This window comes from Geotrypetes seraphini, chromosome 2 (assembly GCF_902459505.1).
Source record: "Geotrypetes seraphini chromosome 2, aGeoSer1.1, whole genome shotgun sequence".
Classification (NCBI taxonomy): domain Eukaryota; kingdom Metazoa; phylum Chordata; class Amphibia; order Gymnophiona; family Dermophiidae; genus Geotrypetes; species Geotrypetes seraphini.
This window is the reverse complement of record NC_047085.1, coordinates 452,565,334-452,592,902: the sequence shown is the minus strand read 5'-3', so window position 1 is coordinate 452,592,902 and position 27,569 is coordinate 452,565,334. Positions and strand designations below refer to the sequence as shown.

The following is a 27,569-nucleotide window of genomic DNA, read 5'->3' as shown; positions in this document are numbered from 1 at the left end:
GTCTAATACCATCTCTGACAGGATACACATTTCAAATCTGACATGTTGTAATCACAAAATAGAAAATAAAATTATTTTTTCTACCTTTTGTTGTCTGGTCATTATTCAAATAATTTTGGTAACAGGCTTTGGTTGTCTTCGGATAACTTGCTTGGCAGGGTTTCCTTCTTTCTTCTTTCTCTGTGCTAACCATCCATCTGCCATCTCTGTCTTCCCCTTCCGTTTCTCTTCCCTACCCCGGAGATCTGGCATCTTTCCTTTGTTCGTCTCCATCCGCAGATCCACCTTTTCTCAACTACCCTTTCATCCAGCATCTCTTCCTCCTTCCTTACCATTCCAGGGTCCACCATCTCTCCCTTTCTCTTCCCAACTACCCTCCTATCCAGTATCTCTATCCCCCCTCCACACCATCCCTTGTGTCCAACTTCTCTCCCTTTATGTTCCTTCCCTCCCTAAATCCCATTGTCCACCATCTCTCTCCCTCTCCTCTGATTTTAAACCCATTATTTCTTCCCCCCAAAGTCCTGCATATGCACGTCTCTTTGAACCCCCTTCCCTCCCTCTGTGTACTTCTACACTAGGGCCCCCCCCAAAGGCCTGTCCCATCATGAAGGCCTGCACTGTCCCCCATGAAGGCCTGCACCCCACCCCTGAAGACCTGCCTGTCCCCCCTCTGAAGGCCTGCCCCCCTTTGAAGGCCTGCACCCCCTTTGAAGGCCTGCACCCCTACGAAGGATTGCATGTTCCCCCCTGGCCTCCTGCCCATCCATTTACTTAATTCCGGCAGCGGAGCAGCCTGCAGAGAGGATCACAGGTACTTTAGCGATCTTTGCAGGCTGCCAAAGTCCTTTGGAGCTGTCTTCCCTCTGCCACAGTCCTGCCCCTTCTCTGACGTCACGGCAGAGGAAACAGCTCCGGAGGCCGATGGCAACCTGCAAGGATCGCTAAAGTACCGGCGATCCTCTCTGCAGGCTACTTCACTGCCGGAATTAGGTAAATGGATGTGCAGGAGGCCAGGGGGAAGCCGGACACCAGCACTTTCCAACTAACCCTCCCCCCTCGCCTTCTAAAGCAGGACCTGTAGCGGCCGGCCAGCAAGAGGCAGCACTGCTGCTCCTGCTTTAGGGGACAAGGGGGGAGGGTCAGTCACCGAATCGGGAGGCCGATTTTTTTTTTTTTTGTTTGTTTGTTTTTGTTTTTAAATCTAATCGATTCACCCGAAATGAATTGGTGAATCGATTTGAATTGTGAATCAGGCAGTACTACTGTGCACAACTGTGTAGAGAACAGTTTCATTTCATGTTGCCCACATTAGCAGAAGGATGGGATTACCTGAGTGCTGCATATAACAAGGGCTAGTGATGAAGCTTGAGGAGGATGACTATGTGAGGTCTACTTCAACAAGCAACTTTTACATAATATATGTATGGGGCTGTACTTTGTTGTACATTTCTTAGGTTCAGAAGCAAAAGGTATGTGACCTGGACCATATAGTAAGAACAAATAAGCTTTTGCTTCTGTACCAAATGTGTGTTCCCACCATTATAATTTGTAATGGCAGTGCTAGGGAGAGCAGGAGCAATGTGAGAGAATGTGTTTCTGGTCCTACAGCTGTTCCCTCTCATCCAGGGTACAGGAAAGGAAGGTGGGACAGTGTTCAGAGCCTGGCAGGGAGGGGGGCTTGGTTCATAGCCTGGTAGGGAATGGGACTGAGTGCAGGGCAGGGAGGGAAGAGGGCTGGGTGCGGAACTTGGCAGGGAGGGGGGCTGAGTGCAGAACCTGGCGAGGCAGGATACTTGAATATTAAACCGCCTGACTTATATTTGAGTCAACCATTTTTCATCTTTTTTGGGGGAAAATGGGGGTCTCGACTTACATTCAGATCGACTTATATTCGAGTATATACAGTACATTCCATACTCCATTCAAGTCCCTCCAATACACTGATTCCAGAGTACATACAGGCTCCTCTCATATAGATTCCATGGTCAGAATCCATTCAGGCCCCTACAGCACAGATTCCATTGTCAGCTAACAAGTGCTACCACTCCCTCCCCCAGACATGTTCCTCCTCAGATCCCCTTCCTCCTCCCCAATATGTTCTTTGCACATCCATCTCCCCCACATAGATGTCCCTTCCCCCCAATGTTTCCTCATACAGAGTTCCCCGCTCCACTCTCCGATGTTTACTATGGGATATGCAGCTGATGAGAACTGACCTTCTGGTCAGGTTGTTACCTGGAATCTGAATCTGCAATGAGACCACCATGAGGTAGAGACTGCAGCGGATCAATGTGGAGGCTGTCTGGCAGAGTAACAGAGTCCATGGCAGCACAGCAACCCTAGAGAAGGAGGCAGAAGCCATAGAGGATCCTAATGGGGCTCCTTTCCCTTCCCCTGTCCCTGGCCTTGGCCTTAGGCTCAGCCAGGTGCACCAGGGTAGAACCCTGGCTGTTAAAGGCCTGCCTGGCTGGAGGAGACTTGCAGAGTAGGGCAAGCTCTTGGATCTCCATCGGGGTGACCCTGGGCGAGAAAGTTGGTAAGCACAGCCTGCATGTTGTAGTGAGACTGCCCGGTGGTGGCTTTCTCCGTGACCAGGGCAGAGAGAAGCTCATTTGTAATGACCACCTTCCTGACGAGAGCTTTCAAAGCTGTCTTACCTCTTCTCATATCCCCGTGACCTCTGCCATGAGCTGAGGCTGCTCCTGGTGGGTAGTGTTTCCAACATCCACCAGTCGCTGGACTTCAGCTCAGGGGGGCCAAAATGTTGATGCGGGGCTTGATGTTCCCCCAGCTCATCAACCTCACCCTCCACCTCCTCTTCTTCTCTCAGGTAATCCAGCTCGGCTCCCACCTGCTCCTCCTCAGCCACTTCCCGCTCCACTGCTGCCCTGATGTGCAGATATACTGGTTGAGGTGGAGGGGTTGACGCTGCTGCTGATGTGGGACAAAGAGGGGCTGCTCTAGATGTTGCAGGCTACTCTCCTCTTCCTCCCTGGCAGCAGCTGGAGGGGCAGATGCATGGCCTTCATCTGCAAGATGATAGAAAATGAAACATCAGTATGGTCAGACGTGTTAGACAACAGAAACATGGTTGACATAGCTGCAGTCTAACCCACACACTGTTTACTTTCTAGTTTCAAGTTTCATGTTTATTAATAGCTTGATATTGTTATAGCATCTAAGTAGTTTACAATATAAATTTACAATATAGTTTACACGGTAGAGAAAAGGATATCTAGAGGGGGGAAGGGGTTGCAAAGATTATAGATTAAAGAAGAAAATAGAATAATCAATGGGAAAGGGGTGAAGAGAAAAAAGGGAAGTGGGAATAGTCTGCAGAGATTGTCTGGGCTCCCAAAATGGGGTGGAAGAAAGTCTAATGAGAACCATCTCTAAATGAGAAGGCTTTTAAGCCGGTTTAACAGTTTTGCAAGATGTTAGTATCACAGGTCCTAGAATTGTACATGTTGACTTACCTGAGGCCTGGCTTAGCATAGCAGGTCTTTTTTTGGTCTGGGTTTATTTGTTTAAAATTATTGAGAAATACATAACTTATGCAACTTTATAACATAATAAATCAAAGTAAAAAGATCACAATACATGAGAAGTGCTGTGAGCATGCTTCACTTGCACTTTGAGATAACATTTCAAGGCAGACCCACCACATTCCTAGTATGATAAGAGATAATGGTTGTAGGCGTATCTGTTACACTGTGTCACCTGTGCATCTGCAGGAAGTGTCTTTGCTTCCTACATCAGTTGGTGTTCCTGATCCAGCTATGTCCAATATCTCCCTCTCTAGGGTGGTCAGATGTAGCTTGCCACCAGGACCTGTTCAACTGTTTTCCGGACTTGCCCCCATATCGGATGCCACCTTTTCTTTAATGCCTCTACTTCATGGTGTTGATGGTGGATAGCATAAAACTCATTGCAGATCCGGTACCAGATAGGATTGGTGCAGATGGTCAGCTTGCTATCATCCTCTCTCCCATAGAGGGCATCATAGTCGGCACCCACTTGGGTGACAAGGATCCTAATCTCTCCTGGGAAAAAGTTGTGTTGCAAAGTGCATGCAGTAATCCACGCTTTATATATAGGGTTCTTTGGCAGGAAATCAACATCAATATCTGCTTCTGATATCGGTGCATTATAGTGCTGATATGATAAAAAGCGCGTAGGTGCAGGCAACTTTTTTTTAATCACTCCCAGAGTGCTTCTGGTGATTTTTGGTGATATTTTGAGATTTTGCTGTGTGTTGTGACCCTATTCCATATCCATATCCTACACCTACCATCCCTGCTTTGTCACCTATACCACCCATATCTCTGTCCATATGAAAGGTGGCTTATATCTTTATATTTTCTGTTTTCTGTTTCAAGTTAGTGCTAACTGATTGTATTTGACATAAATAATAAAGAAAAAAATTGAAGATGGTTTTATGAAAATTAGCAGTTTATATATGCCTGTATTTAATAAATCAATGTCTTCATTTTCCTCAGCTGTTTTAATGGTTTACACTATATTAAGGGAAGATAATAATAGTGGGTTAATGCATTACCTTCTAAATTAGAATCTTCCATTGTTTCCTATAGCTTGTTGCCATATTTGATGAGCAAGAGCCACACCATGGCGGAGATGGCACAAGTGCTAGTTCAACGGGTACTCAGAGCCCAGAGATCTTTGGCAGTGAGCTTGGTTCTAACATGTCAGCCTTTCAGCCATATCAAGCAACGAGTGAAATTGAGGTCACTCCTTCAGTGCTTCGTGCAAGTAAGTAAAAGCTTTACGTGTCTCTGCATGCTTCTTCTCAATTTACAAAAATACCAGTGTTTGTTCTTCATTTATATTACCGTAAGTAGGTCTTGCTGTCCTCACCATTAACAGAATCAGCTTCAGAGATGAGACACATTTCTGTTTTTTATAGAAGGCAAATAAACCTTTATTCTTTGTTATGGTTATATGTCATTCTGCAGCAGAACTAGCTGCTTTGATAATAATGCTTTTGCATGTCATGGTTTAATTAGCCTTGTAAAACCTTTTTTACCACCACAGAAAGGTCAAGGAACAAGCTGTTTGGTTTCTAGATGTAGCTAACCTTTCTTTCCAGAGATAGTTTAGCTACTGTGTTTTATATAAAATTACTCCTGAAGCTGATGCTGTGTGTCTGCTAATGAATACATGGAGCAGTAAACCTTAGAACCATTTATATAGAAATAGTCTGTCAGATCTCATAGTTTTTGTTAAACTAAATTTCTTTTCATCTAGCTGTATTTTGATCAGTTTTTGTCATGTAAGGGATTGAAGTAGCCTGGAACTAATACAAACTTAGCTTAAACTATGAAAGTAGAAACTGTGTATCTTCTTTATGCTAGGCTAGGGGTAGGCAATTCCGGTCCTCGAGAGCTGGAGCCAGGTCAGGTTTTCAGGATATCCACAATAAATAGGCATGAGATAGATTTGCATCTCAAGGAGGCAGTGCATGCAAATCCATCTCGTACATATTCATTGTGGAGATCCTGAAAACCTGTCCTGGCACCGGCTCTCGAGGACCGGAAATGCCTACCCCTGTTCTAGGCTAGTGCACTAGAGGAAAATACCGTGGTGCCGATTGTTGGAAAAAGAAGATTCCCTGACTCCCTATTTAAATTTTATGAAACTATTGATGCAGTAAACTTCAAAACAAAGGGTGCTGTGGAGACTGATGCAGACTTTATTAGTGTCGAGAAGGGCATAGAGAAAGTGGAGAGGGACAGATTCTTCAAACTTTCGAAAACTACAAAAACGAGAAGGCATTTTCAACGGAAAAGTTGAAAGGGGACAGATTCTAGGAAGTTATTCTTCACCCAACGGGTGGTGGACACCTGGAATTTGCTTCAAGAGGGCGTGATAGGACAGAGTATGGTATTAGGGTCAAGAAGGGATTGGAAATTTTCTGAAGGAAAAGGGGATAGAAGGGTATAGATAGAGGACTACTACACAGGTCCTGGACCTGTCGGGCCACCGCACGAGCGGACTGCTGGGCACGATGGACCTCCAGTCTGACCCAGCAGAGGCACTTCTTATGTTCAGAGAAGCTCACATCCTGGAGATGAATGCTTGGCTATGTGGATGGTGTTCTCAAGAGTGTTTTGGCTTTCTATACCATGGGATGATCTTCCAAGGGCTGCTGAGCAGGGATGGTGTGCATCTATCAAAGAAGGGAAGAAGTGTCTTTGCCAGCAGGCTGGCTAATTTACTAAAGAGGGCTTTAAACTAGAAGTGATGTGGCAGGGTGATCAAAGCTCCCGAGTGAGTATAAGCCCTCAAGTAAGTAAATCACTTAATACCTCTACATGGATGGGAAAAGAGGGCAATGTCTGGACAGCAGCATATACTAATGCTCGAAGTATGGGAAACCAAATTCTGGATCTAGAAGCTGTGATGGAAGAAGAGGAGTTGGTTCACAGAGAGACATGGTTCACAGAGAACCATGACTGGGATGTAGTTATACTGGGCTATAATCTGTTCAGGAAAGACAGAGTAGGCAGAAAGAACATATTGAAGCCACACAATTGCAGGATCTGCAGGGCAAGGAAGAGGCACTTTGGATAAATTTGGAAAGAGGGTATGGTGAATACTGTATATTTATATTGGTGTGATATACAGGCCTCCTTCACAGATGGAAGAAGTAGCTAGAGAGTGTGTGGCACAGTGGTTAAAACTACAGCCTCAGCACCCTGAGGTTGTGGGTTCAAATCCCTCACTGCTCCTTGTGACATTGGGCAAGTCATTTACTCCCCTCATTGCCTCAGGTGCACTAGATAGCGTTTGAGCCCACCGGGACAGATAGGGAAATATGATAAAGTACCTGAATGTAAACCACTTAGGATATAAGTGGTATATAAATGATTAAATAAAAAAATAGAAGTAGACATTCTGAATATATCTAAAAAAGGGGAAGTCTTGTTAATAGGTGATTTTAACATATTAGATGTTGATTGGGGTATCCCTATTTCAGGGTCTTCTAGAAGTAGGGAGATTCTGGATTTTCTATAAGGAGAACTGTTCCAGTAATTGGTAATGGAACCCACATGGGATGGGTCATACTGGATTTAGTGCTTACAAACGGGGAAACTGCTTCTGATGTTACAATGTGTGATCATCTGGCATCCAGTGATCACTGCATGGTACGGTTTAATATTAAGATGGGTATAGAGAGGGCTCATTCAAAAGCAAAATTTCTAGACTTTTAAAAAACTAACTTTGTTTGGATGGGCGTTTACGTCAAAGAATTGTGTGGGTGGGAACGTCTGGAAGGAGTGGAAATGCAGTGGGCAAAACTGAAAGGAGCGATTGTAAGGGTGACAAACCTTTTTGTGAGGCAAGTAAGTAAAAGTAAGAGGAAAAGAAGGCCACTTTGGTTCTCAAAAGTAGTAGTTGAGAAGGTAAGTAATAAGAGGTTAGCTTTCATCAACTACAAAAGATTGCAGAAAGAGGAAGACAAGCAAAAATTATCTGGAAAAGTTAAGAGAGGCTGGTCGTGTAGTCAGGAAAGCAAAGATGCAAATGGAAGAAAAAATAGCTGACACATTAAAACAGGGAGACAAGACATTTTTTAGATATATTAGTGAAAGGAAGAAGTGAAAAAGTGGCATTATGAGACTCAAAGGTGAAGGGGAGGAATATGTAGAAGCTGATACAGAAAAGGCCGAATTGCTTAACAGATATTTCTATTCTGTGTTCACGGCTGAAGCGCCGGGAGTTGGAACGCAGAAGACAAACATGAATAGGGATGGAGGAGTAATAAAACCTGATCTATTTTCAGAGGGTTGTGTTCATTAGGAGTTAGCTAAAATAAAGGTAGACAAAGCAATGGGGCCAGATGGTGTACATCCTAGGGTTCTGAAAGACCTTAGAGAAATTCTGGTAGTTCTGCTGACAGACCTTTTCAACGAGTCTCTAGAGTCAGGAGTGGTACCGGAGGACTGGTGCAGGGTGGATGTTGTCCCTCTCCAGAAAAGTGGAAGTAAGGAAAAAGTAGGGAATTACAGGCCAGTAAGTATGACTTCTGTGGTAAGCAAATTAATGGAAACACTTTTAAAACAGAAAATGGTCAAGTTTCTGGAATCCTGTGCATTACAGGACCGGAGGCAACACTGATTCACTAGAGGCAGGTCTTGTCGGACAAATCTGATCAATTTCTTTGACTGGGTGACCAGAGAATTGGATAGAAGATGTACGCTAGATGTGGTGTATTTAGATTTTACTGCTTCTATTCAACAGTGGAGATACGTATTCTTCTTCCATTTAATGGTTTATTACTGCTCATATACTGCCTTTTACAGACAGTAGCAAAGCGGTTTACAATACATTTTGTTGGAAGACTATATTTTCATTGAATTGTTACAATTTAATTGATAAAAATAATATATACTTGAAAAGTTGTTTAAGATTTTTCAAATACAAAGTTGTCTTCCTTCATGTGTTTCTGCATTGGAGCTTTCTGTGATGCAAATAAGTGATGCAAATTAAACTCTAACTAGTTTTTTTGGTTTACTAGCATTTTGCACAGAGGTCTTTTTCTCCACTTATTGGTCTGGCATTTATAATATATGTTTTCCCAGCACATACTTTCAGCTCTACACTTTTCTCTGTTTCTGGCTCAAGAAGAGACCTCATTCTCATAAGGGAACATAGGTACCTAATTTATGCCAATTTCAGAAGGCAGCATAGATATTTTTTCTGATATTTCACATAGTTGCACTGTTATAAACTTAAACCCCCATATGCCCAATCCAACATGAGAAATGTGTTCAAGAGAGAAAGTGTGGCAAAGAGGACCATAAATTCATTTTCAATATGCCTTCAGTGAAGGGATAGCAAGTACAGCGATAGGATATGATAAAGAATCTCAGCAGGCTCATCTGTTTCAAGAGACAGCATCCTTATTCCACAGCCTCCTAAATGAGCTGTGAGAATAAATTAGAGGCCAGCTTGTTTCATAAATATTGAGGCCAAGTGCAGCAAAAAAGGATACATCCACCAAATAATAAAATCTTAAAACAGCTCCACATCTAGCATTTTTCACTTTCAACTGTAGAAACACAATATTCAGTGCCAAGCCGTCAATTAGTCAGAAAATTACAATAATTGCAGCAATTTTGTATCCTATCTTCAAACCAATTAATACATACATGACCTTGTCAACATGTAATAACTAGGATCAGCATCTACCACTATATTGAATGGATTTTAGAAATGAAGAGAACTTGCACAGTAAGAAGGTAATTACTGGAAATACAGAGTACCATTTATATGTGTACTCCTCAGCAGGAATTAACAGGAAATACAACAGGGATATTAATTCTATTTACAGGATTTTTTTCCAATTCAATAGTTGTAGTAGTTTCTTCTCACAAAGGTAACTTTCAGGAGTTTAAAAATGAATCTCTTTGCTCGTAACTTGAATAATCTTGATTTTTATAGCAGGAACTTTAGACCTTGCATACCAGAGAAAGATCAGCAGTATGGCTATTTAACCTAAACTGAATTCATTTTGAACAAACTATCATAAAAATAGGGTAGATGTGAAACATTCAAAATAGTCTTACAAAAATATATACAGTGGTGCCTCACACAACGAACTTAATTCGTTCCAGGAGCAAGTTTGTTATGCGAAAAGTTCGTTGTGTGAAACGCGTTTTCCCATAAGAATACATGTAAAACAAAATAATTCGTTCTGCAGCCCTACATTTCCCTCCCTCCACCTCACCTTATATGCAGAGTTTGCCAGCTTTCTTTTTCACCCAGCCGCACGATTTCAAAAAGCTGTGCACGCGCAGCTGCTGGAGTTGATCAATGTTCTCCTCTCCTGCAACTTCCGGTTTCCGGTTGCGTCAGAGGAGAAGATTGAACAACAGAGCATGCGCGCATGTGCTGCTCTTTGAAAGTGTGTGGCTGGCCGAAAAAGAAAGCCGGAAAACTCGGTATCTAAGGTAAGGTGGAGGGAGATGATGGAACACTGCATTTAGACAGGAGGGTGCTGCTGTTCCCGGCTCACATTAGGAAGCGGCGAGAGTAGTTCCGCCCCCCCCCGGGCCCCTCGGGCGACTTCGTTGTGTGAAACGAAGTTCGTTATAGGGAGCAAGACAAAAAGTTCGTTATGCGCAGCGTTCGCTGTGCGAGGCGTCCGTTATGCGAGGCACCACTGTAAGTTGTGCATTTCAATACAAAACAAAAAAGAAGGGTGACATGAAATACCAGAGAGATAAATTTCAAAATAAGGAAAAAAAAGTGCAATTGTTTAAATAAATAATATTATGTGAGAAGTACCCTACCCCCTTTTTTTTTTATCAAGCAGTGCTAGAGGTTTTTAGCAATGCTTATAGGAATTCTATGAACGCTATAGCATTTATCATGTTGGCTCACGCTAAAAACCTCTAGCACAGAGGTAGGCAATTCCGGTCCGCGAGAGCTGGAGCCAGGTCAGGTTTTCAGGATATCCACAATGAATATATATGAGATGGATTTGCATGCACTGCCTCCTTGGGATGCAAATCTATCTCATGCATACTTATTGTGGATATCCTGAAAACCTGACCTGGCTCCGGCTTTCAAGGACCGGAATTGCCTTACCCCTGCTCTAGCACATCTTGATCAAAAGGGCCCTTAATGAATTATATACAACCTACCATGTACTTGAGAATTGTAAACAAGAAACAAGACAAATGTGAAGCAAAACAGTATAGCTGTTAAAAGTGTCATCAAATAAAACTAATGTTACTAATATGAGACTATCTAATTAAATAATGACAATCAAAATTTTACGTATATGACAGATGAACATGTAAAAATGAAAACAAACTTAATATGTGACAATACTGAATACAAATATGGTCATAAAAACACAGAATACATTAAGGAAAAATATGTATATAATCCACATATGAATTGCCCCCCTCCCTTTTACAAAACCGTAGCGTGGTTTTTAGCGCCGGCCACAGTGGTAACAGCTCCAATGCTCATAGAATTCCTATGAGTGTCAGAGCTGTTACCACCATGGCCAGCGCTAAAAACCACGCTACGGTTTTATAAAAAGGGGAGGGGGGGTGTAAATGAAATACAAGGCCTATATATCATCATTAAAAATTCTGTGTTTAATTATCAATATAATTGCCTCTTGATAGATTAATCTTAAAGAAATATAGTCTAATGTTGATGAATATAAAATTAGTAAAGTTTATGAATCAAACAACCAAGCATACTGATAAGTAAACTTGAGACAATATGTGCAATGAGAACTGAGACAGTGATGCTGGGGGCAACTTTTCTCTTAGCCTACTCATGCAAATGTTTAGTCAAGAATCTTGCAGTTAAATATGTCTTTCTTTTACCTTAACACTTGCGCGCATTTCTTGATATGAAGAAGTTGTCTACTGCTAGTGTTAACTAAGTTGTATAGGGAACTTTACTGCTAAACCTATTCTTTTTATATCAAGTTATTGTAAGAATTATTGTTTCTCTTAACATTTTCCAGGAATTCTCTAAAGATTGATTGTGGTCTAAGAAAGTTTAATTTGTTTTCCTTGAGAATTGATTTAATTTGTACTTTTACAACTGATTTTCTAGAACAAGGTTATCTTGTGCTTATTTTGAAAATTCAATAAAGAAAAAAAAATATAAAATATAAAGTGAAGCTCCAAAGGCAGACAAAAAAAAAAACATAACACAACGTTAAAATGCATTATAGTAAAAGTAATAATACCAAAAAAACGGGTGAAGCTTGTAAAAGCACAAATGCCACAATCACTGGTCCAATGTAGCTGTTACAATCCATTTGTAATAAAACAAAATGTGTGTGCACATTCTAAAAATCCTTATGGATAACATCAAAAGCTTTTATCTCGCACACTTGGAATTTGATACAGCTTTTTTATTCATTGCTTTGTTGTTTTTTTAAATTAAAGATATGTTTTATTCTTCTGCATATTGACCCCTTTTTCTTTTTCCTGTATTCATCCAGGTACTACATATTTTTATCCGCTGTTTTTCTTGTACTAGAAAAATGTCACATTTGAATATATATGCTTTCTACTGAAAACTACACCATCTACTCTATATACAGTATATCTTCACCTATGAAACATATAACTAGGGCCCTATGAAGCTAAATATTAATGTAACAGAATATTATAACTTTCCGGTTCCTGACCAGACTAATAAATGTCAAAACTGTTCTAGTGCTCTATGATTTTCTTCAAACAAAAGCATAAAATTATGCAAATGCATAGATGAAACAAATGACATGCTATCTAGTTCACCCATTTCTTCAGGCAGTACCTCCTCTATCTAGACCATCCCAGAGAGAGATTATCTGATCTGTATATAAAATATTTCAGTGTCAGACTCTACTATTTCCTTAAATCATATCACAGTGATGCTGTTTAACATCAGCACTTCTTATCCTGCCCCCACCACATAAAGGAAATGAAGTTCCTTTGTCTTAGAACAAAAGGCTCTATCAGTCACCTCTCAAAATTTTTTCAGCTAAATTAACTCAATAATTTTCAACATTTGCATGTATCTACTTATCTACATCTTCATTTTTTTTATTTCTATCCATTCAAATCTCAATGGAGCATTTCCTGTGGGAGTCAAATCAGGACAAAAATCAATGATAGCCTTAACGCAATGTTGAGCAGAATGGGAGAAAAGCATCACCTATTTTACTTGTGATGCTATTGTTAATATATCCCAATATGGTTTTAATGATTTGAGTTGGGAGTAGTTTTTATTTTTATTCTTATTGTAATGATTTATTCAGTTTATCTGCTTACCTCACCAGTCCTTTTATCTTTATCTCATCTTTCCATATTTTGTATTTATGCATTTGGCTCTTCCTTCCCAAGTATATTCTCCTTTGCATTTATCAAGATTGTTCAACATCTTAATCATGTCCTCCTGGGGTTTTCAACTCCTTCCAAATCAGTATTATCCACCAGTTTTATACACAAGATATGAATGGTACCACATAACAATGGGAAAGGAGTGCCACAGGCTATAATTTGTGGAACGATTTTACATGTGAAACCCACTCTAGATAAATATTTAATTTAATTTAATTCTTATATACCGCTAATACCGTGAGGTTCTAAGCGGTTTACAAAAATGATACATTAAAGATACAATAAATAAAATAAATAAATAAATAAAGATAGGTACTTGGAAGTTCCCTTACTGTCCCAAAGGCTCACAATCTAGCTAAAGTACCTGAAAAAACAATTTATGAAAAGTAAAGATATGAGTCATCTATTTATGATCCTAAAAGGAATAGCCATTCAATTGATTACTAGTAATTGGAAAACCCATGATAGAATAAATTATACTTTTTGGTGGGTGAATGTGTGCACTACGTACAGATATGAACAAATTAACACAGAGTGTAATGAATTTAGTGAGGTTTTTAATAAAGTTTGGAGCCCATTGACTAAATTTGTAAAAATATAATAATGTATATTTATCATATCTTTCCTTTGGTTAATTTATTTTTACACATCCGGGGGGGGGGGGGGTTGGGGGGTTGGAAGGTAGGGAGTAAATATTGATAGCGACATTTGGGCAACTTTATTCTTCATTTGTATTATATATTAGGATATATTCTGCTTTTATTATATGTAAGAAACTGAAATTATTGAATGATATCTATGTTACCTGTACGGATATTAGTGTAATATATGTAATACCTATTGTTCTTTCATTTGTATGACACTGTTTTTGATTAAAAGTCAATAAAGAATTATAATTTTTAGAAAAGTGGAGAAAAGACCGCAGTGTTATGGTGGATTTAATAAAAGATTCAATTCTCTGGACAAAGCAGCTTCAAAAAGGATTTTGAAGATGCAGACTCATCCTCGGTCTAGAAAAACTCTACTCTATACAATCGTTCCTTACTTGAGTAAAAATATTTATCATATAAATAGCATAATAACTCTAATAGCTATGCAACATAAGTCCTCTCAAAATTCAAAGCAAAGAAAAAAACAAAAACTTATCTGCAGCAGGAATATCTTCCACAGGTTATGTGGGCAGGGTGCAGCAGAGAGGTGTTCACACAGAGTCCGAATGTATCCAAATCCAAACAATACTCATCAACGGACCCCCTTCAGCAAACTCCTGACAGGGCCCCTGTTTTGCTATCTTAAGCTTCGTCATGGGAATAAGCTTTAGGATGAGGGACAGGAATGAGTTGAGTGGATTTGGCAGGCTTTACCTTATTTGGGTGGGAGGTGTGGTTAGAAGAGGTTTGTGCTTGCTTTTCCTGGAGCATGTGGGTGTGCTTTAACTACCAGATTCTCTAAACAGTGCCCGCCCACCTTAAAAGCATGTGCCAATCACAAGACAGCACTGGTTAGAGAATCGTGCCTGATTGCAATGATAGGCAGCTGAAATGTAGACCAGAAAAGTCTGGCCTACATTTCAACCGACTATCCTTGCCACTAGACTGCAGCTTGCCACTCCTTCTTGCCTGAAGACAACTTCCACCCCCCACCCCCTGATGCACTGGGAAGGTGCCTAATTCCCCGATTGGCTCAGGTGCCTGTCAGGAGACTATCATCTCTTAACTTCATTCTATGCCCTCTTATTGCAGAGTTTCCTTTCAAATTAAAGAGACTTGACTCATGCGCATTTACATTATGTAGGTATTTAAACATCTCTATCGTATCTCCCCTCTCCTGTCTTTCCTCTAAAGTATACAGATTGAGATCTTTAAGTCTGTCCCCATACGCCTTATCACGAAGATCACATACCATTTTACTAGCCTTCCTCTGGACTGACTTCATCCTTTTTATTTGTTTATGAAGGTGTGGCCTTCAGAATTGTACACAGTATTCTAAAAAGTCTTATACAAGGGCATCAATACCTCCTTTTTTCTACTAGCCATACCTCTCCCAATGCAACCTAGCATCCTTCTAGCTTTTGCCGTCACCTTTTCAACCTGTTCTGACCACCTTAAGATCATCACATACAATCACACCCAAGTACCGCTCTTCTGTCGTGCACATAAGTTCTTCACCCCCAAACTGTGCCGTTTCCTCTGGTTTTTACATCCCAAATGCATGACCTTGAATTTCTTAGCATTATATTTTAGTTGCCAAATTTCAGACCATTCTTCAAGCTTCGCCAGGTCTTTCTTCATTTTATTCTCACCATCTGGGGTGTCTACTCTATTGCAGATTTTGGTATTATCCGCAAAGAGGCAAATATTACCCGACAACCCTACAGCAATATCATTTATAAAAATGTTAAAAAGAACAGGCCCAAGAATAGAACTTTGAGACACACCACTGGTAACATCCCTTTCCTCAGAGCGATCTCCATTGATCACTACCCTCTGTCGCCTTCCACTCAACCAGTTGTTGACCCAGCCTGTCACTTTGGGATCCATCCTGAGGGCACTCTGTTTATTTATTAGATGTCTGTGTGGAACACTGTCAAAGGCTTTGCTAAAATCTAAATACACCACATCTAGCGCACTTAATAACCAGCCCAAAACTGTTGCTCATCTTAGCTGGCAAATGGTGGCATGCTGATGATCCCAACAGAAACCTCTGTTATATAAGAATATAAGACTAGCCTTACTGGATCAGATAAGTATACACTTATGCCGATGACATTCAATTACTTCATCCTATAAATTCTAAATCCCCTGAAGACATAATAGAAATTAATCAAAAACTCAACAAAATCAGCCTTTGGCTTCGGCATAATAAACTATCATTGAACATTCTTAAAACTACCAGTGTTTTTTTTTCGATTTCCCCAGATGACCATCTATGTCTACCCATCAGCATTGACTCCTCCCCAATTCAAATGGATAACAAAGTTAAATTTTTTGGAGTCATTCTAGACAGGGATCTTACTTTCCATCAACAAATTAGTGCAGTCATGCAGAAATGCTTTTATAAGCTCAGGCTCATCCGTTCTATTTCCTCTTCTCTTGACCATTCCTCTATTAATATCTTGATTCACTCCCTTGTAATCTCAACTATTGGTTTCTGTAATGCCCTCTATCAAGGCATACCCCAGAAAGAAATCCGTCGTTTACAATTATTACAAAATACAGCTGTTAAATTAATCTATCATGCTAAAAAGTTTGATCATGTTGCCCCTCTTTTTCGTAAAGCACATTGGTTACCTGTTTCTCATCGTCTTTCCTATAAAATACTTCTCCTCACTTTCAAAACTAAAAACTCTAATCAACCGGCATTTATAGACAAACTTTTGATCCCCTACTCATCATCAAGGATCCTCCGATCAAATAATCAAAATTTACTTTTTATACCATCAATACGGGAACTGTTTCATGACACCACTCGTAAATCCATCTTCTCAGTTACTGCCCCCCTCGAAAAATTTAAAACTAAACTTAAAACTTTCCTCTTTAAAGATGCTTTCACTCTTTAGCATTAGCCTCCACTTTTTAACTTCCTGATTCATATGTGGTTTTGAAATATCTAACACTTCTTCTTAAGTGATCCCCTCCTATTGTTTTTACCACTCCCCATTTACCGTCCTTTTTTATTAATTTTACTTTGATGTATTTTAAATAACCTCTCCCTCCCCTACTATCCTTTCGTTTCATGTATATTAATTTATTTTTAACATTTGATAAACTACCATTTTTTATTTGCCTCCTTTAATTGTTTTATAATTTTTTTATAATGTACACAGTCTAGACATGTATTTTTATAGATGGTATATCAAAAATAAAGAATCTTGAATCTTCATCTAGCCCAGTATCCCATCTTCATGATGGCCAATCCAGGTCACAAGTACCTGGCAAAAATCCAAAGAGTGGCAACATTCCAGTGCTACCAATCCAGGGCAAGCAGTGGTTTCCCCCATGTCTGTCTCAATAACATGAGCTTTTCCTTCAGGAAATTGTCCAAACCTTTCTTAAAACCTACTCTGTTTCGCAAAACCTGCTTGAAGGGTACTTCTTCACTTCTCCCCTAACACAAGCACTCATGACCCCCAGAAGTACAAAACTGCTATTTCACAAATTTATTAGCAGAGAGAAAGGGGGTATAAAGGATAATTTATGATATTCACTTTAAACAATCTTCTTTTGCACATCAGTGTCTTAATTAATTTATGATTAATTTTTCACTCTTATTCACCCACTGTTCTAATCATTTAGATAATACCCTAATTTAACAATAGAACTCATCCCCAAATTTAATAGAGAGGTTGAAGACCTCTTATAACTTAGATGTTATTTCAAGTCCTCATCCTGAATACATGTGATGTAATCATTTACTTCAAACCTCCTTCTTAACCTTAATTAATTAATTATTAATTAATTAAAAGAGCGATTTAACTAACTGGGGGTGTAGCCCTTTAATCAATTGTTTAAAATATGATTTCATTTATTATTGTGTTATCAAAACTTAAAATCCATTTATTAAATTATATGCTTCTGAATATATACTTTATAGAAGAGCAACAACACTTATCTTAGTGGCCTTCCAGCTGAACCAACGTTGGGGGACCATGAACTACCTAATGCTCAAATTAATCTTGGAGCGTTTCAGCTGTCAAATAGCCTTTCTCTCTGCTAATAGATATCTAGTTGTGGGTTGGATAATCTAGAAGTTGATCCGTGCGTGTTGTTATGACTTTCACAAATTTATACCTAGGCTGAAGAAGTCGTATATATGTACAAATGCTCTGTGCAAGTACATATTTTTATAAAATGTTTATAGATTGCAGATCTGTCCATACTATGACCCTGTGAACACCTTTGTCTAGACAACCTTGCACAATTTTATAAGGGGCATTTTCAGTGTGTAGCTTTATATTTATAAATCTTTATTGAGTTTCTAAAGCTAACAAAAATGCAATACAACATCTATATAAATAATAGTAATCATATATGCACTTAAAATCAATCAGAATCCATACAACATTAACCCCCCCACCCAACCACCATTTTCATAGGGGAATAGAACCATACAAAAGAAATACTCCCCCCCCCCGCCCTCTCTCCCCCTGGGTTTGTGTGTATTATACCAACAGAAATAAAGGAAAAGACAACTATAATGAATCCATAAAAGACTTGAATTAACTTGAATCTCTTAGTATGCCCCAGCATATCCGCAATCATCTTTTCATACCTATAACTTAAACATAAATTTGCCCACCAAAAAGTAAACTTAGGCGATCCCAGTTCTTCTAATTGCGAGTAACCATTTTCATGGCTATCCCAGTCATAATAAGGAAAAGCTGACCTTTATATCTGTCCAATGAGGGCTTCAGATGTAATATCATCCCACATCTTATGTCAATGGAATTGATGACTCAAGTATAGCATTAATCTGTCCTCATATCGACTTCCAAAAATTGAGTATTAGAGGACAATAGAACAGCAGATGATCCAGTGTTCCTATATCAAGATGACAGTGCCAGCATCTATTAGATTTAGAACTGTCTAACTTTTGTAAATGAACAGGGGTCCAAAAATTTCTATGTAACAAGAAAAAACATGTTTTTCTCATAGATGCTGACGCTATACATCTCATCCTCCAAGTCCAAATTTGTGGCCATTGAATAGCAAAAATTTGCTGCTTTATCTCAATGCTCCAAATGTCTCTAAGACTAGTTTTTGGTTTCTTATTCATAAAAACAGATATTAATTTATACCACTGAGTGGCCTGATGCCCTAGGAAATCTGTCTGGAAGCACAGGACCTGCAAGCTATAATGATTTTTTAGATTACGCCAATCATTGAACCCCTTCTGAATGGCCTGCTTCAACTGCAACCATTTGTATATTTGAGACTTTGCAATTCCAAAAGATTTTAGCAGTCGTGAAAAATCAAGCATTTTCCCATTTGATAAAACATTATCTAGTGTACGTATACCTGCCTGCATCCAGTGCTTCCAGAAGATCCCAGACTCGCCAATTTGAATCTTGGGGTTTAACCATAAGGATTGATAAGCAGATTTCTCTACCGGAATATCTGTTAGTTTGTTAATAAATTTCAAGGTTTTCCAGGTGTCAGATAAAATACTATTGTCCTTGACATATCTGGGTAACTTGATACATAAAACACATGAAACACCCGTAATGGGGACATAAGTTGCAAGTCTAAGTACAGCCAATCAGGAAGATGTTCCATGAGCTCAGGAAGGATCCAGTACATTCCCTGCCGCATGATAAAAGCTTGATGGTATCTGTAAAAATATGGGAAATTTACCCCACTCTCCGCAATTGGTGTAGATTTATTAGATGTGCCAAGAAGGGAGTAAATAATGTATTAAATTTAAGCAGATAAGAAAAAGGAACTTGATCTAATAATACCCGTTTATGTTTTGATTGATTGCAATACCTTCTTAACATCTAAGCAAGAGAGAAGGTGGAAGTGTATCCCAAGCCAAATTTAGGGTATGGAACAAACTTCTACTTTAATATATTTTGAACTTTGAGAGGTTATGAAGACTTTTACAAAGCAATGTAGGTAGATTGACTCCTCCCTTTCTTTGCGCGCTCAAAATAATCCTGAGGATAGTCTTGAAACTTTGCTCTTAAGTTGACTAGATTTCTATTTTTAATTTGTTCTGTTAGATTCCTTTTCTCTCCTATAACACAATGTATTTTCCTGCATTTCTGAGGGAAAAGTGGAAACTCGCAGCAGATGATTCTTAAATCAGACTGATGTTTATTCCCTGCTGAAATATAAACTAGAGGCGCAGGTGAAAATTGCCAAACCTAATGAGCAATTTGGCAGATAAGACAGGATGTTGAGCGACAGCAGCTCAACAGCGAGTGTACAGTCTGGTGAACCAACTTGTTTGTTTCACAGTAATGAATTTTAGATCCTGATATAAAATCCCTTTCAACCACATGTAACAGGGCTCTTTTTTTTTTCATTTCTTTTTTTTAGCACCTGTTCTTACTTCAATAGCCAATATACTAACCAATATAGAAGTTTTGGGATAAAAAGCTGTTTTCTGTTACTTTGCACATAGAATGGCTGCCAAAATGAGGAAACAATTGAGTGCTTTAATCAAAATCTCATTGTACATATATTCTGTGAAAGGCATAAATACTATAAAGAACATGAAGCAGGTTGTTTTATTCTCATTGGATTATACTTCAGTTGCTGACATTCAGGGCTCCTTTTACAAAGGCGCGCTAGGGCCTTAACACGCTAAATTGCCACGTGCGCTAGCTGCTACCGCCTCCTTTTGAGCAGGCGGTAGATTTTTGGCTAGCGTACGCTAATCCAGTGCGTGCGTTAAAAACGTATAAGGAGGCCTCAGTCTTTATAATGAAACACACATTTCTTTAGAAATGTTTAGTGCTAAAGAATTATCAAGCATTCTCTCTGGATGTTTAAATTTACATTGGTTTTCTAATTCACATTAGGAATGGGATCTAGGGTTTTTAGAAGGGTGTGAACACTGGAATCCTAAAATGTATGTTTAATATCTAGGGACTCTACTGTACATTCCTTCAGTTTCTTTCTACCTGTGTCTGACCTTTTGTTTTCATTCACCATGTTTCTTTTACTCTTATAAATCTTGTTATATCTTTCTCCTAGCACATAAACTATTCACGATTGACATCAGATCCTTGTTGCTGCACTCTCTTTCTGGATTGAACTTATTACAAGTAGTTTTTTCTTGGAATATTGCTTTAAGATTTCATAAGAATATAAGCTTTGCCAGTCTAGGGCAAACCAAAGATCCTGTCTATAACAGTGGCCAATTCATGTTACAGGTACCTGCCAATACACCAAAAAACTAAAAATGATTTATGCTACTTATCCTAGAATAAAGCAGAGAATTTTCACAAGTCCATTGGTGACTAATTAAAGAACAAAGCTCAAAAAGGCCCTACCGGCATACTGATTGCCTTGTGAATTACAGTATTATGGAAGCATGAGCATATACAGTAAGTAATCTAGAAATTGTTTTTAAACTTGAGGAAACGTAGGCTTAGAGTTAAATAGGTAACCTCACTTAGCATAGGTAGGTAAGGAATACATTTTTTTTTGTCTTTAACGTCTCTGTTACCATTTCATAGACTAAACTAAACCTTAAGTTTGTATACCGCATCATCTCCATAAAGATAGAGCTCGGCACGGGTTTACAGGTAAATTTAATAAATGAGGGAAGGATATAATAAGAAATTAGAGGTTATGAAGAGGATAGCTAGCTTTACATCATTTCGGGTTACACCCTCCCCCCTCCATTCCCTATCACTGAGCTATAAAGGCATAACAGGAAGCCAAAATCCTGGATTACTCTGTACTATTTAAACTCACAGCAATTGCGCTGTTTCTTCACTGGCTCAATAAAGAGACGGTTCATTCTGAAAAGCTTGTCACATACTGTATTACATTTTTAAGAATCACCTAAAATTTATTTCTTCATCCTTATGTCTACAAATTTAACCCTCCCCCCTCAATAATTTTCTAAACCATGGTAGAGGTTTCTACTGTGGACTGGGGTGCTAACTGCTCTGACACTGCTCCAACATTCATAGATAGCTTTACGTTTTGGAGAAAAGCCAGGTTTTCAGATGCTTTCGGAATAATTGGAATGAGCCTAGGTTCAGCAGCGGGGCAGGGAGATTATTCCAAAGCTCAGTGAATTTGAAGACAAGGGATTTCCCTAATTTACCTGCATACATGATGCCTTTTAACGAGGGGAAAGATAGTTTGAGTTTGTGGGCGGATCTGGTAGTTTCAGGTCTTGAAGAATTCCAGGATAGTGGAATTAGGGGATGAAGAATGCCATGTAGGATCTTGAATATTAGGCAGGTACATTTAAAGTGAATCCTAGAAATTACCGGAAGCCAGTGAAGTTTTGACAGAAGCGGGGAAACACGATCAAATTTACTTTTTGCAAAGATCAACCTAGCCGCAGTGTTCTGGATCCGTTAAAGTCTTTGAAGATTTTTCTTGGTTAGACTTAGATAGATGGAATTACAATAGTCCAGTCTGGAAAGAATGATTGATTGTACAAGGACAGCAAAATGTTGGCGGAAGCAGGATCTCACTTTCCTCAACATGTGAAGACTAAAAAAACATTTTTTTACCAGAGAGTTGAGATGATCATTAAAGGAAAGTTTAGAGTCAATAATGATGCCCAAAACTTTGCTTGAGAATTCGATCTGCAGTGTGGGATTAGAAGGTAGTGGGTAACTGATCTAATTTTAGGCCAAGCCAGAGTAGTTTTGTTTTGGACTCATTCAGCTTCATTTGTACAGAGAAGGGTCCAGGATTGGAGTTTCATTATGCAAGCTGTTAGATTCGCACCTCACTAACCTCACTGAAAATATATCTCGAGAAGGACAAGGATGTCATCTGCATATGTAAATAGAGTTTCATAGACTAGCATTAAAAGAGACTCTCTTAAAGTTAGTATTGCTATTTTAAAGCTTGATTCCACCTTTGAATTTGGAATAGCCTGCTGCTATGTCTGTGTCGGATCCCCTCATACTACCAGTTCAGGAAAATGCTAAAAACATATCTCTTCCCTCTGTAATGCCTAGAACTGTCTCTTAACTTACTCCAAATACCTAACTGTAATGTAAACTTCTGATACCTTGATATAAGCTACATAGAATCCTAGTTGAAATTTTGTGGGATATAAGAAATTGTATGATATGATATGGTAAAAGCACAGCTAATAGTCACAGGAAACTTCAGTTTAGATTTTTAATTTCCTCCACCCTCCCCTGGTCTGATCTCTGATTTATAGGCCCTTGAACCAATTAGGAAACTAGACATTTAATTAGGACATTTCTATAAGCTAGTAATTAGCTCTTAGAAATAGTCTACTTAGGTCCATGGAAGGAAACTTACTAATAACATTAATTAATAATTAATAGTAATAAAAATTAATATTAGCATAGCCTAGTAGTGTTTAACATTGGGGACTTTAGTTTATATATTCCTTCTCCATTAGCAATATAATCAACAACTCACCAGTAATAAGTTGCAGGCAGCAGTCTAGCAGAGAGACTGGGGCTAGCTAGTCTTTTGCACTGTCACATGTTTGACTATCTTCCAGGTAATGAGAAGTTACATATGTATACTCGATGCAAAGCGCTATTAGCACTCAGAGAACAGAGGCCCAGTCTCTGGAGGCTAGAATAGCAGTCTTTTGGAGGACCTGAGATGGATAGAGGTTTGTAGAGGAGGTCTATAGGGACATGGGAGTGGGACTTCATTTGGCAACCTCTGTGATGCCATGGAAGAGACAAATAACCTGAAGGGAGAGTATCACCATAGAGAGGCAGGAAGTAATCCTGTAATCAGGGGATGTGATATCCTTTTACAACCAAGGATGTATCTCCAGGCACTTTTGCCCAAGAGGGAAAGATTGGGATGGCCATTTTGATTGGTGATTCGATCATTAGGCATTTAGATAGCTGGGTGACTAGTAGAATTGAGGATTGCTTGGTCACTTCCCTGCTTGATGTGAAGGGAATGGACCTCACACATCACTTACTGTAGATAAGATTTTAGATACTGCTGGGGGAGGAGCCTACTGTCTTGGTATGTGTAAGTACCAATGACATAGGAAAACGTGTGAGGAAGCTAAATTTAGGCTCTTAGGTAGAAAGCTGAAATCCAATTCTACCCATTCCCTACATGACCCAAAAGAGCTCGGGAGTCTTAATTCCTTGATGAGATGGTGCAGGGAGGATGATTCTAGATTTGTTAAGAACTGAGCAACATTTCAGGGAAGGGGGGAATCCTATTCAAAAAGATGGGCTCCAACTTAACCAGAGTGAAACCAGGCTGCTGGCATCAACATTTAAAAAGGAGATAGAACAACTTTTAAATTGGAACAAGATATCTTAAAAGGATATCCCCAGACAGGGAAGATAGGACATCCTGATAGTGAGGTTGCAATAAAGACCATAGTAGACCAGGTACTTTTAATTAAAGAGCAGACATTTTAAAGACTGCAAATTATCACTGCTGAGCAAGTTGTAAATAGGAATAACAAGAAGGTGAACAGTTCTAAACCTAGTCCCTTAGTGGTGCACATGATCTGGTACAGGAAATAGTGGTGCTGGGGGCCACTTGATTAGTGATTGTAACATGATTAAAATTGATATAATATCTGGCGTAAATACAAACAGGAAATCCAACACATTAGCTTTTAACTTTTAAAAAGGAGACTATGATAAAATGAGGAGACTGGTAAAAAAAACAAAAAAACTTAGAAGCTCAGTTTCAAAGGTCAAAAATTTATATCAGGTATGGATGTTGATTAAAAATACTATCCTGGAAGCCCAGACCAGATGTATTTCACATATTAAAAAAGGTGGACGGAAGGCCAAGGAACAGCTGGCATGGTTAAAAAGCAAGGTGAAGGAAGCTATTAGAGCAAAAAGAATATCTGTTAGAAAATGGAAGAAGGATCCAGCTGAAGAAACTAGGAGACAACATAAGGAATGGCAAAGCAAATGCAAAGTGCTGATAAGGAAGGCAAAGAAACAATTTGAAAAGAAGATTATATTGGAGGCAAGGACACATAACTGTTTTAGGTATATTAGTAGTAAGAAGCTGATAAAAAAAATCAGATTGACTACTAGGTGGCCAAGGGGTAATATGGGCACTCAGGGAAAAGAAGACTATAGTGGAGAGACTAAAAACAGAAAAATGAAGGCAGATAAAGACCATTTGACCTAGCTAGTCTGCCTAACCATGCCATCTACTATCTCCTCCTCACCTTTAGAGATCAGCATACTTGTCCCAAGCTTTCTTGAACTCGGATATACTTTTTGTCTCCACCTCCACTGGGAGGCCATTCCATGCATTTGCCACCCTTTCTGTAAAAAAGTATTTTCAGAGGTTACTTCTGAATCTATTCCCTTTCACTTTTATCCTGTGCCCCTTGTTCTAGAGTTTCCTTTCAATTGAAAGACTCGACTCATGCACATTTATGCCTCTCAGGTATTTAAATGTCTCTATCATATCGCCCCTCTTCCACCTTTTCTCCATACATATTGAGAATCTTTAAGTTTGTCTCTGTATGCCTTATGATGAAGACCACTGACCATTTTAGTAGCCTTCCTCTGGACTAACTCCATTCTTTTTATATTTTTTGAAGGTGCAATCTCCAGAATTGTACACAATATTCTAAATGAGGTCTCTCCAGAGTCTTATAGGGACACCAATACCTCCTTTTTCCTACTGGCCATTCCTCTCTCTATACACCCAAGCTTTCGCTATTGCCTTTCAACCTGTTTGACCACCTTAAGATCATCACATACTATCACACCCAAGTCCCGTTTCTCTTTCATGCATAAAAGCTTCACCCCTCAGCTGTACTGTTGAGTTTTTGCAGCACAAATGCATGCCTTTGCATTTTGTAGCATTAAATCTTAGCTGTCAAATTTTGGACTATTCTTAAAGCTTCACAAGGTCCATGTTATCTATACTATCAGGGGCATCTATTCTGTCACATATTTTGGTATCATCCACAAAGAGGAAATCGTACCAGACTGCCCTTCAGTAATATTGCTTACAAAAATGTTAAAATGAACAGGCTCATGAACCGCACTATGAGGCATACCACTGGTGATCTCTATTGACCTTCCACTCAACCAGTTCCTGACTCAGTCTGTTACTTTAGGGTCCATTCTGATGACACTCAGTTTATTTATTAGATGCCTTTGTAGAACAGTGTCAAAGGTTTTGCTAAAATCTAAACACATCACATCTAGCACTCTCCCTCTATCCAATTCTCTGGTCACCAAAAGTAATTTATCAGATTTGTCTGACAAGGCCTGCCTCTAGTGAATCCATGTTGCTTCAAGTCCTGTAATCCACTGGATTCCAAAAAAATGTATTATTCTGTGTTTTAAAAATGTGGTAGATTCAAAGGCAATGTTAGGAAATTCTACTTTACGGAAAGAGTAGTGGATGCCTGGAATGCACTCCCGAAAGAGGTGGTGGAGAGTAAAGCTGTGACTGAGTTCAAAGAAGCGTGGGATGAACACAGAGGATCTAGAATCAGAAAATAATATTAAATATTGAACTAAGGCCAGTACTGGGCAGACTTGCACGGTCTGTGTCTGTGTATGGCTGTTTGGTGGGGGATGGGCTTGGGAGGGCTTCAGTGGCTGGGAGGGTGTAGATGGGCTGGAGTAGGTTTTAACTAAGATTTTGGCAGTTGGAACCCAAGCACAGTACCAGGTAGAGCTTTGGATTCTTGCTCAGAAATAGCTAAGAAGAAAAAATAAAAAAATTTAAATTGAATCAGGTTGGGCAGACTGGATGGACCATTCGGGTCTTTATCTGCCGTCATCTACTATGTTACTTACTGGCCTGTAGTTCCCTACCACTTCCTTACTTCCACTTTTGTGGAGAGGGACCACAGGAATATCTCTAGTTTACCATTTGAGCCAGTTAAAATAATAAATTATTTTTTCATGCATCCCTGCTACATTGTGCTTGAAGTATGATACAACCATTCACAAATTATGACATTTTTCATGCTACCTATTAACTTATAAAATATCTTTGAAACTACGTTCCTTTTATGGACCCTCTGGCTTTTTCTATAAAAGAGAAATACACGGAAAATGCTGATGTTTCTCTGGTTTCTAGAACCTCCCTCCTCTCTTGCCGACGGTAAATTTACAGAACCTGCTCAGTATGGGATACTTTTTTTAAATACATACACATGGCATGAAAATAATCCCCCCCCTCACTGTGATTATAGCTAGCAGTGTAAATATGGCAGTATGCAATATATTATAATCATACCCAGAGTCCAAGATGAGGAATGCTATCAGCGTTCAGTCTAAAAATACAGTTTCATGATCAAGCTTGAGTCTTTAGGGTTATGCATAGTTACTGCTTGATGAAAAATAGTGGTTTTTTACAGCTGTTGATTGGATTGAAAATGCTATTCCACAGAAAAAATTTTATAATACTTATCCCTCCCCCATGCTATATATAGTAACTAAAGTTGCACACACAAATTTGGCACTGTGGCCAAATTGCACGTGCAACTTAATTGTTTAACAAGTTAATCAATTTAACAAGCAATATGCAACTTACTCATCCCCTCCAAGTTCTGGAATCTCAACTTACTAAGTGTATTTTATGGGATCCCGCCAATTGGTAGGATACAGTAATTGGTAAGGTGAAAATCTTCCTACCAATTTTTATCCTACTAATTGTTGTTCCCAATTGTTCTACATTTATTTAATTTTCTATACCGTTTTCCCAGGGGAGCTCAGAACGGTTTACATGAATTTATTCAGATACTCAAGCATTTTTCCTTGTCTGTCCTGGCAGGCTCACAATCTGTATGTGGGCAATGGGGGGAGTAAGTGACTTGCTCAGGGTCACAAGGAGCAGTGTGGGTTTGAAACCACAACCTCAGGGTGCTGAGGCTATAGCTTTAACCGCTGCACCACACACTCTAACAATTGTTCTACTGTGTCAGAAACGTCAAAATTAAAAATCTAAATAGTCTACAGCTTGCCATTAGCTGATCTGCAGCAGGGGAATCCCAGATCAACTGAGCAGGCAGGAATCCTCGAGA

At 39.3% G+C, this 27,569-nt stretch overlaps 1 protein-coding gene across 4 annotated transcripts in view; it reads left to right on the top strand.

Moving 5' to 3' along the window:
• The window catches only part of PARD3 (par-3 family cell polarity regulator), a 1,241,096-nt gene that overhangs the window by 436,524 nt on the left and 777,003 nt on the right, over positions 1 to 27,569 (top strand). For all 4 annotated transcript variants that reach the window (XM_033931514.1, XM_033931513.1, XM_033931516.1 and 1 more), the window contains exon 3: positions 4,596 to 4,773. In XM_033931514.1, coding sequence (XP_033787405.1) covers positions 4,596 to 4,773 — 178 coding nt within the window. The remainder of the gene's footprint in view (positions 1 to 4,595; positions 4,774 to 27,569) is intronic.